Below are 18,918 nucleotides of genomic sequence, written 5' to 3'. Positions count from 1 at the left end.
CCTGCGATAAGGCGGCACCCGAGGCTGCCCGCGTTACGCCAAAAATCTGGGACGCGGCGTGCTGAGACTTATAGCGACATCCACAACTTGCACGCGTCCTCTGGGTAAGGGCTTCTTAAAAGCTGCTAACAAGAAAGCAATACAATTACCAGCCTTGAGGTGCTGCCAATATTGCTTCGCCTTTATATATTATTCTTTTGTTACAAATTTAGTGATATTGAAATGTGGGAGGAGTACGCCGTTAACGTACACCAAGATACTCAACCGTTATCGCACTTCGCCCTCATTCAAATGCCGCCAGTGCGGCTAGGATCTGTGATATACTTCCCCTAGATATTTAAATAATTACTGCGTGCGAAGGAAGAAATACTTTCAGCAAACACTAGACTAACGTTGCCCTGAAATAAATACTGTTTCTCTCTTCTGGCGGTCAAAAAAAAAAAAACATTTCTGGACATTGCGGAAGATAAAGCGACTCTGAGTTCGGGAAATATCATAACGCTTTGTTCACAATGGTACAGAAACTTAAAAGAAACTCCTAGCATTTTATGCGGCTGAAACAAGACAGCAATTGATATGCAACACATCTTTATGCAGATCATATACTCAGCAGACGTTTTGGCAGTACACAGTCTTCCAATGCCTCGGATTTCGTTGATGTTTGGATCATCGCAGCTGCAGGGATGTCTTGTTTACCGGCTTCCTGCTAGAATGTTTCACCACTACCTCTCAATGACTATCCGTCATAATGCAATTTCCGGCAGTGCGGCGCGCGTCCAAGGTTACCAAAAAGTGCACAAGACACTCGTAAACAATGGCGCGATTGTTTGTTTATTATAAAGCTATCTCTTGGTAGACGCATATTTTGTTAGCTGGCCAGACTGCGGCGATCACATCAGCGAGAACAAAACTCCTGCTGTGCATTGATTAGCTGCGAAGCCAAATGAAGATAAAAGAGGAAAGTTGCTTTGGAACGATTTATTGCCGAAGGGCTGAAAACGTAGGTTTGTAGAAATGACCAAGAAAACCGGTGTGTTGTGGTGTCTTCAACATCTACCAGTTATAATCTCCACATACTCCTCTTCTGCAGGTCTGCAATAGAAGGATATAAAACGGTAAGGCCGAGAGAACAGTAGGACGTAATAATCTGTCGGTGCTAAGGGATACTACATAGACAGACTGCAATTGGAAGACGTGATTACTGCAAAATGCTAAGAGCGAATGTTTTCGCATTATTGCGTTCTTACGTGAAGTTAGCTTCACCAAAATAAAAAAGATGACGGTAAAGAACACTGCTTCTAATTTGAGCTAAAAATGCGGCCGTTATACTGACGCAGCAAGTACAGAACGAACGCACGTGCTCATATAACTCCGACCCAGTCTCCCGGGCTATTCTGCATCTTTCTTCCTAATCTCACTGGGGTCCATGGCGCTGCCCTCAGACAAATTTGAGCTTACTAGTGCTTACAGATGCCGGGATATAGACAAACTAGCTTACACAGTGTGAGCGGTAACTTGTGGACAGGACGTTCCACAGATCTTTTATGATTTTTCTTTATGAGCAAGACTTGCGCGCAATATTGAATAATATCATCTCATGCGGCAGCGATTGCGACCACAAAAAGAAATGGCAGTTTCCCCGAAAAGGAGCACCATCGATTGCGATAGCAAATGCGTATACAGCTATACGAAGTAAGGATAGCAGTTTTATCGGCCGTATTCCTTTCGAAGCTTTCGCTTACAGTTTGAGTTAACAAGAGTGGTGTCAGCGCACACAGGCAAACACGAAGACGTCCCATTCGATGACCGTGGACACTCGCTGTCAAAACCCTGGCGTAAGGAAGCCTGGCTGTAGCAGCGAGGGACGTGACCCTCGTGCTCCATATCGTTTCAGCGCAAACTGAGCGGAGAGAACGCAGCACTCGCGAAGGTATGAGCCGCCGTGGCACATAGACGCAGCCCGCTACGCACGTCGGTTTCAAGATAGAGCGCGCGCAGCAGCGCAATCAGCCGTTGCTGCCGGAGTACAAAACCGCCCTCCTCCATCTTCCCCCTCGGTTCCGTGCGCGCGGTGAATGACAGCGCGTTTCCTTCCAGTTTCCAATCAATTTCGCTGCATTTGATTGAAAACGTTCAACGCTATTGAATGTTAAAAAGCAAACCTTGATTTATGCCCTCAATTGTTTTACAGTAATTGAAAAAAGTTAAGATTGGAAAAAAAATAGAAGTACGAATTTTGCGAATCCGCAACTCTACACCTAGAACACACATCGCACTTCTGTGATGTGTAAACACTACACCTAGAACACAGATCCCAATTCTGTGGACTGCCTGTGCCAGAGTATCCAAAGCCGAGAAGTTTTCTACAATAAATTATATCTTATCGGAATCTTCACAATGTTTGCGATTAATCTACAGAAATCCTAATAAAATATTAGTGGTGTGTTTGACAGTCGCATAAGATATATCAAGTTTGCCCGCTTTACATGTAATATTTATTGTCTGCATTTTAAAGAATTTCGATATTACTTTTATTGCCGGGTCATTGAGTTGTAGACATGACAGTTGAGTTTTCTGAAACTTTGTTGTTCTGAACAGTATTTATCGAAAAGTTTCCGGCATAGATAGCAAGTTCACTTTCTGGCGCCACTAGGTCATAACTTTTTATTCTACGTGCTACAACCCTCGTCAAAGTTATTGCAGCGGTTGCCAAGAAAAGCGACTTCTCCCTTTGCATGTATTCAGACAGAAGGCCCCGAGCTAAAGTGTCCTCTGAATTGGGAAGAGAATTGACAAAATTAAATCAAAATTTCTTCCTATCTAGCTTAGAGCCTCGATCTGGCTCATTGTGACTTCCATTTTTTGTGTTTACAGGATCGAATGCTAAGCCAACAATACCAGACAGCAGAAGTAATCCGTGCGGTTGTGCATGATTGTGTAAGAAGGAGTTCTATCGCAGATGTATTCTCAAGATTCTCAGCCGGCGCAAAAGAACGTATACGTGGAAATTTGGAATATGGGCTATGACAGATGAATAAATGAACACACAGAAAACAGAAGTGATAAAAAAAATCAGCAATGAAGCGCAATTTTAAAGAGTGTTTCTCATTACGTTCTCTATGGCATTCGGAATTTCCGCAAGACGTGTTACATGAAAAACAATCTTAGCACAAAATTAATTTCTCAACAACAACAGGAAGGTTTGCTTTTAGAGGAACTGGAAATAAAGCAACTTCGTAAATCATTTTGTCTCCTAGTAACAATGCAGAGAAGCTTACCGTTCGAGATTGAGCACTGAAAAAATTTGTCTCACCTTTCCTTTGGAACATTCCATGCCTTCCAGCATGTTTACCTTATTGCAGATTCTTCCCAATTCTCCATTCACGCAACAGTTCAGTTTACACTGCTTGCTAAGAAACTCCGGCTGTAAAAGATAGACGTAATTTTTTTTTATTATTTCGTCATGATTTTGATAGCGCTATTACCAACCCTACTTATGACTTGTACAGCTTGCCTTGACTTGCCTTTAGCCTGAACGTGCACAGCCGCGGGTGCGCCATTGTGCAACAACATAAAGCGAGACTTAGAGAAAACTTACGTTGAAGCAATATGAATAGATTATTCGTCGAAAAGTTTGTCATCGCGTGCTGTGTGCCAGCATATCACTTTATACACTGTTACTCAAAATCCCAGCAATGCTCCTCATTTTGAACCACCCGCACCAAACATGACCACATGACCTTTGTCCCCGGCGCTGTCTTTGAACCGGCCACTGCTGTCGTCAGTATCCATATTCCACAATAGCTGGCACTACTCTGATTAACATTTTCATCGTTTTCTCCCTTACAACAATTTTATTCTCCCTATGAAACATGAATCCGTTAATACAGAAATCAAATCTTTAAATGTAGCTCGACTGAATATATTCCTTTAGTTTACTTTAGTGTCCCAGTGAGAACACCTCCGCACTGTTGAACTTTATGTCGGTATTGCACATGCAAAGGTTGTCCACCGAAGTGTAATATTGACACGTGCGCTGGTTGAAATTCCTCCGGCAACCGCTTTACATCGGCTAACAGCAGTAGATGTTGGTTGCCCTCGACGATGCCTTCGACCTGTGCCAGTGTTTCGATGCACACGGAATGATGACACTGCAGCAAGGCGGAATGACGACTTAATCTTCAAGCACTCTCAAGGCATGGGGACTTAGATCTCCGGCGATGTCGCATCGTCTTACATTAGCGTTATCGACTAAGGCTTCAGGGCGATGATTACGCCGTGCTGGCTGAGGAAGTGTACGCTGAGAATTACACCTCGCGAGCACTGTTGGAGGATAACGAGGGTCGCAGGGTATGTCTGGTCATAGACCGTCATTCTTGCCCTGCGGATTCCAGTCAGTCTAATCAGGTGTCTTCCAGCTGTCTGGATTTGGGGGCTTTCCCATGCAGTCTTGACTCTTTAACTTGGTGGCGAAAGGCTAACTCAAGACGAAGTAGTCGGCTCCTTTGTCCACATAAGCGGGGGCTGCACGGTCGGTGGTTCTTTTTCTAGCGTTACGCTTAGGTCACGGCGTCAAACCGTGGTTGCTGCTTTTAGTTTTCCAGATAGGGGCTAACTGCACGGTGTCATATTGGGCGAGTGTACTGTCAGCGCTGCAGCCAAAGGTGACGGCGAACGAGGCGGTCCTTGAAGGCTCCACAAAGTGGCGGCGATGTTGTCGCCAAAATCACGAGGCCGTTCGCTATGGCTGTAGGCGCGGCGTGTTCACGGCGAACGCTGCTCCTAATACAATTTAACGTACAAGGATCGACATCTGGGCGAGTTAGTACTGGCTGAACATCTTGAAGGGGCAGCGCAAGATGACGAAGACAGAAGGCAGGAAGAAATAGGACAGCGCTGAACTCACAGCTACGTTTATTTGAAAGCATGCACAAACTTATTTACTACAACCCCTAGCCACGTGCTCTCCCATCGATGGCGTCATTATCAGTGCGAAGGCACTGTATTGCTCTGAGCATGGGTGCACTCCAATCTATGAAGACACCACAATATTTTCCGCGCATGGAAATCAGACTACGAGGGAGATTATTGAGGCCTACTATATCAGGATAAAGGATTGCGTTGTGTAAGCATGCCATCGTTAAATTGATATGACAGTGAATATGATTTTTCAAGCCGCCTCATAGTGTAGCATTAGATTACAGGGTTTTGCGTTTTTGCCTGCGCGCTGATAATGACGCTATCGATGGGAGAGCACGTGGCTGTGGGTTGTAGTACATAAGTTTGCGTATGCGTTCGAATAAAGTTAGTTGTGAGCTCAGCGCATTCCCTGCCTTCTGTCTTCGCCATCTTCCGCTGTTCCTTCAAGATGCCCAATTTAACACTTTGGCACGAGCGGTAGACGTTATCCGGTTCTTCGCAGTGGTATCAGAGCGGGCAGTGGTCGGGGCCGCGCCAAATGTTTATGTCGCCATTTAGTATTATACCTAAAAAAGAGTATTATTTACTATTTCCACCGTTACTCTACATAACGCCATAGCAAACATGCACTATAATGTCCATGCATAGACTAAGTTAATTTACTGATGCTTCTGCGCACAAGGCCCTCTGTTGCTGAGTAACATTGAAATGACTTTCTGTCCCATAGCCCCAGCCGCTTAACTTGCTGCCGGGCTCCTTTGTTTAAGATGTCACAACGCTGAAAATAAAGCTCGATGCTTTAAAGAACCCTTCTTGCAAAGTCGGCTGAGAGCCACTCAGGAAATGTTCTACGGAAAAATAATGTAATAAAACAATTATATCCATGCATCTACAAAAATAATGGCATTGAACCAACTATCATTGCGATCTGTGGCTTCAGATTGTGAATTTCTTCTCGGGCATACAATTTAACCAGCGTCATCAACTTGTTTCCAAATACTTTCCACTTTACAATCATGGACGTGTTGTAAAGTATGGCCGTGTTTTCTCAACCTTATACAGCTGCACGCTTTTATGCAGATTGCTGCAGGGTTCCAATGAAGGAATGATTGTCGTCGCAATAATATTGTATAAGCTACTTTGTGTATCTGTAGTTTTCTAGATAACTGGATATATGTCTACATATGTAAATTACCTCAAAGGTCCTACACTAAATACCCTGCAACAGAGGGGTCAGCAAAAATTAAACTGGATAATTGAAGTGTAAGTTTACTGTCGGCGATTTAAAATGCAACGTTTAACAGAACACGAATATAAAGCATGCGATCAAGTTAACTATCTTTAGGCATTCATGTTTTCTGACAATTGAAGGATTCTCGTATGACGCTTGGTAAATTTTCATTAACTTAGGGAATTATTAGGCAGCGTGTCCCAGCTAAAAACAACCATGGTTTTAATAACGCCGGTGTGCTATTGGGCGTAAACGAACTTAGTGGTCGTGGAGATCACGCGACCTATCAGCGGCATTTTTTTTTTTCGTTTTGCAAAGCCATTTCATATAAACTAATTGAATAACTTCTTCAATATTCGCTGCAGCAAGAAACTGCCAATGTGAAATATTGTAGATCGCATTTACAAATAGTCCACTGAAGTGTCTATAGCTAAGTACCATTGACGGAGCTTCTTGTAGTTGCTCGCCCGCTGAACACAAAAACAACCATGTGATACCACCACTAGTTCAGCGCTCCCACACGGCCGATCAGGAAACAACATCGGTTTGTTTCTGCGGCGCTGTCCAGGAGAGGCTTGGCGTTCGCAGTGGCCGCAAGGAATGTTACATCAACTGCACACGCGTGGTGAAGAGGAAGCTGGCATCGCTTCTGTAGGAATCGAAGCCTGGCCCTTAAGAAGCATTTTTACTCGCAATAAAGCACGTCGCGTGACGCGCGCATGTCTATTCCGCCAAACTGCAGCGTCGTGGGCGCAAGGAGCGGGCACGGGAAGGGCCTATAACAACAGTATTTGGTTGGTACTGCAGCAATCGTTTCTTGTAAGCGCAAAGACTTGAACAATACGAATTTATTTGCCGATTGCAATGACAGCATCTCGGACACTAGGCTACAAAATGTAATATAAGATACAACATAAAAAGCAAACGATGCGTTATCGTAATTAGCCCTGAACAAAATACAAAGGAGCAACGGCGTCCAGTTCTTCAGTTTCGCTCCTGTTTTGGGGCAACAAGTTCACGACAGAAGCGGTACAGGCGTCTTGACGGACATACACTGTGTACGTATATGCTCTTCAAGAGTGGTCTTGACTGGCGCTTTCATTTAGTTACCCCATTAAAAGATATGCTCAAACAAGTATCCATTTCAATCGACAGAGCATTGCCACCTTTCAAAACACGAGCTACTATTAACTTTCGATACAAACAAGGGCAAATACACTTTTTAGTGCATCTCGTATAGTGGTCTCGGTTTTATATACGCGGTCTTTACGTATCCGCACAAAAAAAAGTCGAGAGGTTCCATGTCCAGCGACCTTGCTAGCCATGACATTGGTCTCTGCCACCCGATACATAATCCTTGGAAGGGCATGTCAAGCCAGCCATGAGCTTCGCTACTGCTGTGGGGGAGAGGAGTGGGAGGCGCACCATCATGCAGGACCCAAGCGTCCGACGAACCCTGAGGGGAAGATCATTGTCCAAACATTCCACTCGACCATTCAAAATTCCGCCGAGCTAGCGCATTCCGTTGAGCGAATGGTCGTACAAGACGGGACCAATGATCCTTCCATCGAAAATTTTGCAGCACAAATTAAATAACCACTGGTACTGGTGGTGAGATTGTGCCAACCATGCGGGTCCTTATGGCTCCGAAAATGGTCGGTATGGAGATTGACGGCCACATGACATTGTTCAAGAATCCTTGCTCATCGTCGCACTTGATGAAAATCCAGTTGCTGAATTGCAGTCGGCTTTGAAAATAATTCTCTTCAAACTTCTGGTGAAGTTGAAGCTGATACGCCTGAAGCTTCGCCTTCTACATGATGTTCCCGACAGTTGATTTTGATGCCTGTGTACTTCAGCACTTGTATTACAAAAGCTAACGTGAGGGTACACAGTCATGAACGCCAGGATGTCTGTCTCCGCGTCTTCAGGTATAGCTGAAGTCCTGTGCCTTCTCTTTTTCAACGTCCCCATCCCACGTCCAAGAACTGCACAGGATGATCCCTTCGATGCATCTTCAAGTAGCATCCATTGCTGACATCGTCCGAGAGGAGATTCAACAGTTACTTATAATACCCCATCCGCCTCGGCCTCAACCGGAAGCAACCCCCTAGGCCGCTGTATCTTGCCGTCATGCTCCCCCTCAGCCCCCGTGCCAGGGCCCGGTTACGTCGTAGTTTTGTTGCTCACCGCCGCAGCCGCCAGCTCGCCTTCCCGTCATCCAGCGCAGCTACCCAAAGACAGATGTATGCCGTGCTCCAGATCACCGCCCGCTCTCCCACCACTGCGGAGAAGTGGGCAACGCCCACCGCCAGTGCCCATACCGCGACTTTGGACTGCGAGGCTTCACCGTCAACGCGCTACGCCTACACTGGCGAACAGCCTCGTGATACTACATCGCCGCAACGCAGAGGATACTCCGACGTTCTTCGCGTTTGCCGTCACCAGGACGCTACCTGTAACCGCAGCACCAACCGTACACAAGACCAGCCTTTGGCCGGTTCGTAAGCCTATGTCTGGAAAACAAAAAGCAGCAACCGATGGAGGTGCGTTTGCTGTACGTCGAAATGCCGAAGATCTCCCGCCGATGGCGACGACGTTTCAAGATATATCTCGATCATGTAGGAGCGACAGGCCGCCATCCCGGCAAAGCGTTGAACCCAAAAATACGCCGACAATACAAGAGCTGATGACGAGACATGCAAGCTACAAAACAATGTGGTGCAGCCATGAAGCGACGCCACGACCCAATTGCAATTCAAGACGAAGGACGACCAACCTCGGCATGCGTTTCGACTGCCACACCCTGACTGCTCTTGTGGACACAGGAGACGACTACTCCGTCATCGTTGGACCCTTCTCCACGAGGTTGAAGAAAGTGATAAATACATGGGGTGGCGCTCATATCTAGAATTTGTAATGCTGACTGAAAGCTGCACAGAAAGAGTTACACTGCATGGCCGGACTTACACTGTGACCTTCATTATCCTTCAAGAGTCATCACGCGACGCGATTCTCAGTTTGGACTTTCTGAATAAACATGGCGCAGTCATTCACCTAAAGTGCTAGTCGACAACCCTGTACACAGACTAAGTGATACCACCGGATATAATATCTGTCACGGTCCGCCTGGGTTCGGGAACAAGGGAGGGCTCGAGGCACCCTCCGTTAGACGGACGCTTCGCAGCGTAGTGGTAACGAACGATGACTGGCCGCCAAGCAGCTGTGCTCGCCGGCGTTTGTTAGTGCGGTGACCAATGTTGCTTAACTGAGCCTGGCAGGCCACCTAGCATGGCGGGCCAACGAAGATTATGCCTGAGGGAGCGTCACATGCTTGTTACAATATCCAGTCAGCGCGCCTTAGGAGTACTTGAAAACAAAGTCACGATACCGCCTCACTCTAGAATTGTGAATTCCGTCGGCACCGATACACCCGCAGACGTAGAAGGCGTCATTGAGGGCGACCTACGTCTACTACTTGACGGCGAAATTTGCGTTGTAAGAGGGGTCGCTCGCCAACACGGAGAAAAAACGAATGTGATGCTGACAAAGTTTAGCCAGGAATTCATGCACATCGAGAAGCGTACGACGATGGCATTTGTCGAGAAAATTGTGGCAACTAGCAATGAATTTAGCCTCTCGGATTCTGTCGGAGTTACCTCGGTGGTGAAAGTACGGGAATCACTCTTCGACAGAATTCCAAGTCTTCTCATGAGTTAGCAACAACGTAAAAGTATGCTAGGACGGAGAAAGACTGCTTTTCGACGTCATCGTGTATTATACAAACACCAATTGCAAGACGTCGCATAATAACCGTAGAATCTCCTCGACTACTCCGCCAGAGCCCTTACAGAGTTTTCAACACCAGAACGGGAAGCTATTAGGCCACACGTCGCCGAAATAATGCGCGGCGACATCATCCAGCCGTCAAAAATCCCGGTTTGTCCTGTGGTCTTGGTGAACAAAAAGCACGATACCCTGCGTTTCTGCGTCGATTATCGTCGGTTGAATAAAATCACAAAGAAGGATGTATACCCCCTTTCACGCATAGGCGACGCATTAGATCGTCTCTGGAACGCTAAGTACTTCTTGTCCATGGATATCAGGACTGGCTACTGCCAAATAGAAGTCGACGAATGGGATCGCGACAGGACCGCCTTCATCACGCAGGACGCCCCCTACGGGTGCAAGTTCATGCTATTTGGACTATGGTCGGCAGCTGCAATGATCTAGCGCGTGATGCACACGTTGTTCGCAGGGTTGAAGTGGCAGACCTGTCTCGTTTACTTGTATGGCATCGTCGTCTTCGCGGGGAATTTCGACGATCATCTTAGGCGGCTTGGAACCGTACTAGAGGTGATTAAGTCATCAGGGCTCACAGTGAATCTGAAAAGTTGTCCGTTCGCTAACGATGAGGTTCTGTTCTTGGACCAGGTCATGAGCAAAGCTGGAGTCTACTCTGGTTAGCAGAAGACTTCTACCATTGCTAAATTTACACAGCCCACCGGCAAGAAAGGGTAGCGAAGATTCCTTGGCTTGTGTGCCTATTAGAAGCGCTTCGTCGAGCCAGTTACCGCAAGAAATCAGACGACGAGCGTGTGGGAAACGCTCCAAATCGAAGCATTCGAAGAGCTTAAACGACAGTCACCAACAGTACTCGCCCATTTTGATGAAGACGCCGACAGTGAAATCCACACCGACGCAAGTAGCCTAAGCTTCGGCGCTCTCCTAGTCCAGAGGAAAGAGGGATTTCATAGGGTCATTGCTCACAATAGTCAGTTGTCGAAAGCAGAAACTTACAACTGAAAGAGAATGCCTTGCCATCATTTCGGCTGCCACGAAATTCCGTCCTTACCGTTACAGCAGGCCCGTCAAAGTCGTATGCGGTCACCGTGCCTTGTGTTGGCTGGCGAATTTAAAGGACCCTTCACGACGCCTTGCACGTCGGAGTCTCAGGCTCCAAGAATTTGACATCAACGTCGTCTACAAATCCAGACACAAAAATTCTGATGCCGACTGCCTATCACGCGCCCCCATTGACCCACCGGCGAAAGATGACAAAGATGACGATGCTTTCCTATGAACAATAAGCGCGGAAGACTTAGCTGAACCAGAACAAACAGACTCGGAGCCAAACAGCCTCGTCGAGTATTTAGAAGGCCACACCGCCGTTGTCCTTGCGGCATTTAGGCAAGGGTTTCCTTTGTTTTCCCTGGAAGGCAAAGTCCTCGTAAGGCAGAGCTTCTTCCCAGTCCACGCAAACTACCTTTTCGCTCTGAACGTAGCAGTGCGGCAAGAAATGCTGCAAGCCTTGCATGATGACCAGGCAGCCAGGTACCTCGGATTTTCCTGTGCCGTCGCAAGGATTCAAGAGAAGTGATACTGGCCGCGCCTCACCATGGACGTCGCCCGTTCATGGTGAGGACATGCGGAGGCTCAACGACACAAGACACCACCAACAACGACAGCAGTACTGCTACAGCCAACCAAGCCTCCTTGCCAACCGTTCTAACAAATTGGGATATACTTATTGCGGCCATTTGCGACGTGAACATCCGGAAATAAGTGGGTCGTCGTGGCTACCGACTGCGTTACCCGCTTCTTCGAAACGAAATCCCTGCCTAAAGGTAGTGCAGCTGAAGTGGCGAAGTTCTTCGTAGTGAGTATACTGCTACGACATGGTGCCCCGGCAGTGCTCATCAACAATTGACGGACGGTTTTTGCATAGAAGCTCCCTCAAGCTATTCTGCAACACATCCGGACAGGCCACAGGAGGACAAGTACGTACCACCGGCTGACGAATTGTCTTACGGAGAGGCTGGATAAGATCCTCGCTGACATATTGGCAATGTACATCGACGTCGAACACACGACTTAGGATGTTGTCGATCTGTGCGTAGCCTTCGCTTATAACACCACCGTGCAAGAAGCAACGCAGATCACTCCATTCAAGCTGGTTTGTGGAAGGAGCCCGACGATGCCTCTTGACGCCATGCTGTACTACATCACGGATGATGCGAATCTCAACGACGCTGCCTATCCCAGCTTGCCGAAGAAGACCCACTGCTCGAGCGCCTGCGTATCAAGTGTCAGAAGGTGACCGACAGCCGACACTACAACCTCTGATGAGGATACGCGGAGTACCACCAGCTCGGTGACCGTGCTTGGGTTTTTAGAGCGCAGCTCTTTGGCGTCCGTTCCTGGGTTTCGCGTCGTCGTCGGCGTTGTCGTCGGCCTCGTAACCAGCTCCGCCCCCCTTTCATCCCCCCAGCGCTAGCAGCGACCTACTGATACCGCTGGATGCCGCTGACGCCGCTAGAGAGTCAAGATAACGTGACTGCATAGAACACCGTCGCCGCCACGCAGAAAGAGGAGGAAAGGGTCCCCCCCCCCCCTGTTCTTGTGTGGCGGATAGGGTGCTCTTCAGTTGCCGACGCGCCGGTTATTTCACGTAGGCCCCGGCACGTCGACGAATACGTGACCACCTTCCCACGGCTAGACCTGGTTCTTAGCGCTGCGGAAGCGAGGGTATCATATTGTTTGTGTCGGCATCGGCGGCGTTGTCCCTGAAACCAACTCCGCAGCTGGGGTTGATTCACTATCGGCGTCAGCGGCATCAGTCAGTCGCTGCTATCTCTTCCCTCCTCCCTTTATCGTGTTGTCCGCTTGCTGCGCGCGCTTCTGCCCCCATCGTTTGCCACTGGGTGTACACGCCGCCCCCCTCCCCCCTCTTCCTGCGAGTCTCCGGTTTCATAGATTTCCTATACTGCTGTGGTGCTCGCAGAGACCACAACAGAGCGGCGGGAGTCGCTATCTACTTGCGCACAGGTCTCTCTGCAATACCAGTCGAAATGTTTGGCACGTCACATGAAGTTGGCGAACTGTGCGCCGCAAAGTTGCCCAACGGCTTGCTGGTAGTAGCTGCCTACTTCGCCCCTACCGCACTCACGAAAGACGTCGTGCACTTCCTGCAACTCGCATTAACCGTCCATCGATCCACACCGATGTTAGTAGTGGGGGACTTTAATGTTGACATAAAGACAAACAGCAATTTCCTAACACTTATGCGGGAGAACATCCCGTTCCTCTCGCTCGTAACGCGTCCCACGGCTGTGACAACCTCGCGAGGCACTTGTATAGATCTCGTCTTTGAAAATCAAGCATTGGTGTACCAAGTCGAACATATATCAGTCTATTTCTCCGACCACAAAGCTTCCTTCATGACTGTCAAGGACTGTTAGTGGAGTCTTTGTTAAAGGAATACGTGTGAAAAATAAAAAAAAAATTCTGTGAAAGCGCATACATGTGTTGCTCGATTTCTTTGCCTCAATCTATCGAAAAGGTGAAACAGCTTATTTGCTGCGCTCAAATTTCGCATTAGGAAGTAACGTAATCGTCGGTAATTTTTATCCCACTGCGCCGATAAAGTCTTAGTGAGAAGCTTCTGCGACGCTACTTTGGACCCTGCAAGACCATCCAACGAATTGGCACGCTGCACTATGAGGTCGGGCCAGACGGCATTTCGCTATCACAGCTACGCCACTCACGACCTGAAATAGTATATGTTGTGTGACTTAGGCCGTTCTACCGTCGATAACATACTTTGTAACACTGTTGTAACTTTTAAAGCGCTGCTCTCTGGCGCCCACTCCCGCGTTTCGTGTCGCCGTCGTGATTAGTTGTAACCAAAGTCATCATCCGCGCGCTGCTGTAGCTGCGCGCGCTCCTGCTGCCATCTCTGCGCGTGGCGCGAGTCTTGTTCTCCGCTTGTCATAGAGTTTCATAAGATAATCACTAGAGGGGCGCTGGCGCTAGTGTCTACGGGTGCTGCAGTGGAAGCGGTTGTACCAGCATGAGAATTATGGGAAGTACATCATCATCATCATCATCATCCGTTTCTTCAGCCTGTTTTATGTCCACTGCAGGACGAAGGCCTCTCCTGCAATCTCCAATTACCCCTGTCCTGCGCCAACCGATTCCAACTAGCACCCGCGAATTTCCTAATTTCATCACGCCACCTAGCCTTCTGCCGTCCTCCACTGCGTTTCCCTTCTCTTGGTACCCTTTCTGTAACCCTAATGGTCAAACATTTATCTAACCGGCGCATTACGTGACCTGCCCAGCTCCATTTGCTTCTCCTGATGCCAATAAGAGCATCGTCTATTCCCGTTTGCTCTCTGATCCAAACCTATCTCTTCCTGTCTCTTAGCGTTACGCCTAACGTTCTTCGTCATATCGCTGTTTGCGTGGTCCTTAACTTCGTCTCAAGCTTCTTTTGTCAATCTCCAAGTCTCTTCCCCCATTTGTCAGCACCGGTAAAATTAACTGATTGTACACCTTCCTTTTCAGTGATAATGGTAAGCTTCCTGTTAGGTGCTGACAATGCATTCCGTATGCGATCCAACCCACTTTTATACTTCTATAAATTTCCTTCTCATGATCAGCGTTCCCTGTGATTAGTTGACCTATGTAAACGTACTTTTTCACGGACTCTAGAGCCTGAGTGGCGATCCTGAACTCTTTTTTCCTTTCCCAGCTATTCGTCATTATCTTTGTCCTCTGCATATTAATCTTCAACCCCACTCTTAGACTCTCTCTGTTAAGGTCTTCAATCATTTGTTGTAAATTCCCTGCAGTGTTGCTGAATATAACAATGTCATCGGCAAACCGAAGGTTGCTCAGATATTCGCCTTCGATTTTTACTCCTAAGCGTTCCCAGTTTAATAGCTTGAATACTTGTTCCAAGCACCCAGTGAATAGCATGGAATAGATTGTGTCACCCTGTCTGAGTGCTTTCTTTATAGGTATCTTCCTCCTTTCCTAAATTTCATCCTTCTGGCTTCAAACGGCTTTGTGAGGTCATTTTCAACAGTGTATTGTGTAATACGTAAATAAATAAACGTCATTCAAATTGTTCGACGGCAGGATTTGAGCACAGGACCTCTAGCACGGAAGCCGGACAATGAAACCATTAAGCCGCCAACGCGTGTAAGGACAAGCGATGTGAGACGCCCTTATGAATGTATCCTGGGCATCAGACACCTTGAGATGCTTGGCGCGTTTCGATTTGGCCACCTCGACAAGCTGAATTGTTGCAATTAGTAGCGATTGTGCGTGTTCGGGGAGTCTTTAGCACTTCTAAGAGTATAAATTGCTCTGAAATTTACGACAATAAGATTTAAATACCGTAATATACAAAGCCACAAGGACGTCTGAATCCACATGGATGAAGATCAGATCAATCCTTATGCTTCCCATCATTTCCCTTGGTAGGACAATGAGTGCTGGGCCAGAGTTCCCACTTCTGTATTGTGAGAAACTCTATGCCCCTTGTCCTACAAACCGGATCCCGTGTTCTCGCTCATCCTCCGCGCAGCGCCGTTGCTGTGACTCGCCGCTACCGTCCTCGCCGCCCTCACCTTCCCTTCTCCCGCTGTCGTGGTACTGCCGCGGAGCCGGCGGCGGACGCTCCGTGCCGCCTCGCGCGTGATCCGCGGCTCTCCGCTCCTCCGTCTATGCGTCGTGTGGCTGTTCAGCTTTCAGCCATGTGTCTCGCTTCCCCGTTTATGAGGATCGTTCCTCATTGGCATTTGTCGCCTCTGGCAGTACTTACGCCTGGCTGTAGGCTAGCGCGGAGCGAGCAGACGCGCCTCACATCGGCTCCGGCAATTTTCCTCCGGTTTACCGAAAATTCCAGGGGACCCCGTGAAATTTTGCCTCTACTAGGCGGGTAACATCACCCGGCGCCAGAAGATACCGCTCTGGAGCAGGTGGGCCATTTTGTGGGGCCTTTTAGGCCCATTGTTGTCTCCGCCACTTCACCCAGCTGAGCCTAACGCCCCGGACTCGATCTCTATCGTTACCCGCGACTGCCATGGCGGCCTCTGCTAGGCGCGGGTACGATCCCGAGACGATGACATGGTCAGAAATCGTCGCAGAAGCCCCGTCTTCGCTTGAAACTTCCATTCCGACGGAGGAGATAGTGAATGAAGGCCTTTTCTCGTTGGTGGCACTTCGTAAACGCCAGCAACGCTCGAACACTTCGGCGGTCAACGGACGCTCCATGAGTTACGGCGTTTCTGTGCCTACGAATCCTGAAAAGTCTAACCCTCATCTCTCGCAAGCAGCGGGATCGAAGAAATGGCGACCCACCGCTATGCCTCGACTCCGCAAAGAAGATTTCACGATTGTCATCAAGCCCAGAGTGACGATCTCCCTGAAGACAGCCCTGCAGAACGGTGAACTTGGTGCTTTGCTCTCTGACTATGTAAATCCATCTTCGGTGGACACTCTTAGTGTCTGGCCCATCTGGGACTAGAATATTGTCATTGCCACCATTCAAGACGTCAATGTGGCGAACGCGCTCGCTCGTGAATTTACACTCAATGCTTCGAAAGGCCCCATCCCGGCGGTCGGACACGCCAGTCAACGGTGAAGTCTGCAGGGGGATTATTACGGTCCATGAGCAGGAAACTTCTACCACCCTGAAATCTAAAGTCCAGTGGCGCGGAGGAGAGATAGCCTTCATCCGCAAGCTGGGGAAGTCGACGATTGCCCTGCTCACCGTCGTGGGACACAGAGTACCGCGTTACGTGCACTATAACAGTGTGGTGACTGTGGTGCGCGAATATAAGCGGACTATTCCCGCGTGTTTCCGATGCGGCACCATCGGTCACCGTCCGGACTTATGCCCGAATCCTCAAGACAATCGCTGCGGACACTGCGGCGAAATGGTCGCAGTCCTCGAAGACGGCAACATGGCGCTCCATGAGTGCACTCCTTCCTGCATCGTGTGCGATGGGGCTCATCTTACGGGCTCGCAAGACTGCAAAGCCAAATTTCGACGGCTGCAACAACCGGGCAAGCCGACCGGTCAACAAACCCAACCTCGGACTGCAGTGCCCTCGGGTTCTCACACCACTTCAAAAGCTCCCACGACTAGCAACAAGAGGACGAAAGGCACAACTGGACCAGCGCCACCGGCGGGCACCTTGCCTGGACGTGCCCCCAAGTCACCTCGGTCAACTAACCCGAAAGCGTCACGGCATACAGGTGCTCCTACATTCCAAGACGGGGACTTTCCGGCTCTCGAAGGCCCTCCGTCTGGCACACCAAAGAATACGTCTCAGCCCAAGGTAGGCAGCCGAGACGGGCCTCCTCCGCCTCCCCGCACTCCCCTACCTTCTCCCCCACTAAAGATTCCTCCTCACCCCCCCCCCCTTAATTCTGACGTCGCGGACCTCCGCCGCGAGCTCGAGACTCTCCGGGCGCAAAATGCTCAACTTAACGCGAAAATTCACGCGCTAGAAACGGCTCGGTCCTCTCCGCCCCCTGCCCATGTAGCTCCGGAACCGATGCAAGTGGTGCAGGCGGACCTGGCACCCTCTAGCTCTGACGTGCGTTTCACCGCCCTCGAAAACGCCCTTGCCGAATTAACGGCTCAGATATCAAATTTTGGCCAAATTCACGACAGCCTTCTCAAGGCGGTCACAGCTACGGTTACGGCCGCCGTGACGGCCAACATTAAGACGTGGCTAGAGTCAAACCCTCGGATTTTCCGCCGAACGGGACCCCTCAAAGACGCGAACCGCCCATCAAAATTCACCCGACCCATCGATCTAACCGAACTCTCGGAGGAGCCAGAATCGCTCCAGCTGCAGGTGACGGAACCTGGGCCGGCTCTCCAAGGCGATCTCCCTTCAAATCAACATGGCTGCGTCCCCTCCCAACCAACTCCCTAGAGGGCGGCGCCCCTCCCAAAGACAGCAAGCTCTCTCTCTTGCACAGTGGAACTGTCGGGGTTTCAAAGACAGGACGAAACGCGCCCACTTAATGGCGTACATTGAAAATCTCGAATACCCCGCCGCAGTACTTGCACTGCAAGAAACCGGAGCTGCGGTTAAGCTCTCGGGCTATAACGCTTTTCAGCGAGACCCGTCCACCTGCCTCTTAGTCCATAAAGGCTACACAGCGCAGGAGGTTGATCTCGACCTAAATCTGGAATATTCGTACGTGATGGTTTCTGTCCTCCCCCCACGGGGAGCAGATAGTCCCGTACACATACTTAATATATACTGCCCCCCGAAACTAAAAAACGTTACTTTTTCTAACATATTTAGCGCAGCGCTAAGGATTGCGGGTCGTGATCCCCTGATGATAGTGGGCGATTTTAACGCCCCCTGTCCCATGTGGGGCTATCGCAAGGAAGAGCTGCGTGGTCGTAAGTCGGCGGGACTTATATCTACGCTGGGCATCAGTCTTCTAACCGACCCATTCAACCCAACACGTGTAGGGAATTCTGTCACTCGGGACACCTGCCCCGACCTTACCCTCACGAAACACATCCGACACGCAGACTGGATCAACACCGAGGAGACCCTCGGTAGCGACCACTGCATACTGAACACTATCATTTACACTCGACCCTTACATCGCCCCCTTGCACAAGCCAAACTCCCCGACTCTCTTGGAACAAGTCTACTCCACTTGGGCGCACGGACTCATGCAAACACTCCGTTCACACGAAAAGCAGATACAGCTTACGGAACGTGCACCGGACGTGGATAACCACCTGATGCACCTCTGGGAAGCTCGCCGCAGCTTAACCAAATGATGGCTGCGGCAGAAACACAATCGTAAACTCCGCGCTCGTATCTCTGACCTCACTCAGCAAGCAGCCGAGTACGCTGTCCAGCTCGCCGACACTAACTGGGTAGATAGATGTAACAGCGCAGCAAAACAGATGTCGAGCCGCAACACTTGGCGGC

At 49.2% G+C, this 18,918-nt stretch overlaps 1 protein-coding gene across 1 annotated transcript in view; it reads right to left on the bottom strand.

Annotated features, from left to right (window-relative positions):
• Positions 1 to 963: 963 nt before the first annotated feature.
• The window catches only part of LOC126524380 (venom metalloproteinase antarease TserMP_A-like), a 67,764-nt gene continuing 49,809 nt past the window's right edge, over positions 964 to 18,918 (bottom strand). Inside the window, exons 12-13 of the mRNA XM_055067274.2 lie at positions 3,314 to 3,424; positions 964 to 1,092 (exon numbers count right to left, since the gene is read on the bottom strand). Of these exons, the coding sequence (XP_054923249.2) occupies positions 1,054 to 1,092; positions 3,314 to 3,424 (150 nt within the window). The 3' untranslated portion in view covers positions 964 to 1,053. The remainder of the gene's footprint in view (positions 1,093 to 3,313; positions 3,425 to 18,918) is intronic.

Source organism: Dermacentor andersoni, chromosome 3 (genome assembly GCF_023375885.2).
Source record: "Dermacentor andersoni chromosome 3, qqDerAnde1_hic_scaffold, whole genome shotgun sequence".
Classification (NCBI taxonomy): Eukaryota; Metazoa; Arthropoda; class Arachnida; order Ixodida; family Ixodidae; genus Dermacentor; species Dermacentor andersoni.
Note: the sequence above shows the minus strand (reverse complement) of the source record. Positions and strands in the feature narration are given on the sequence as shown.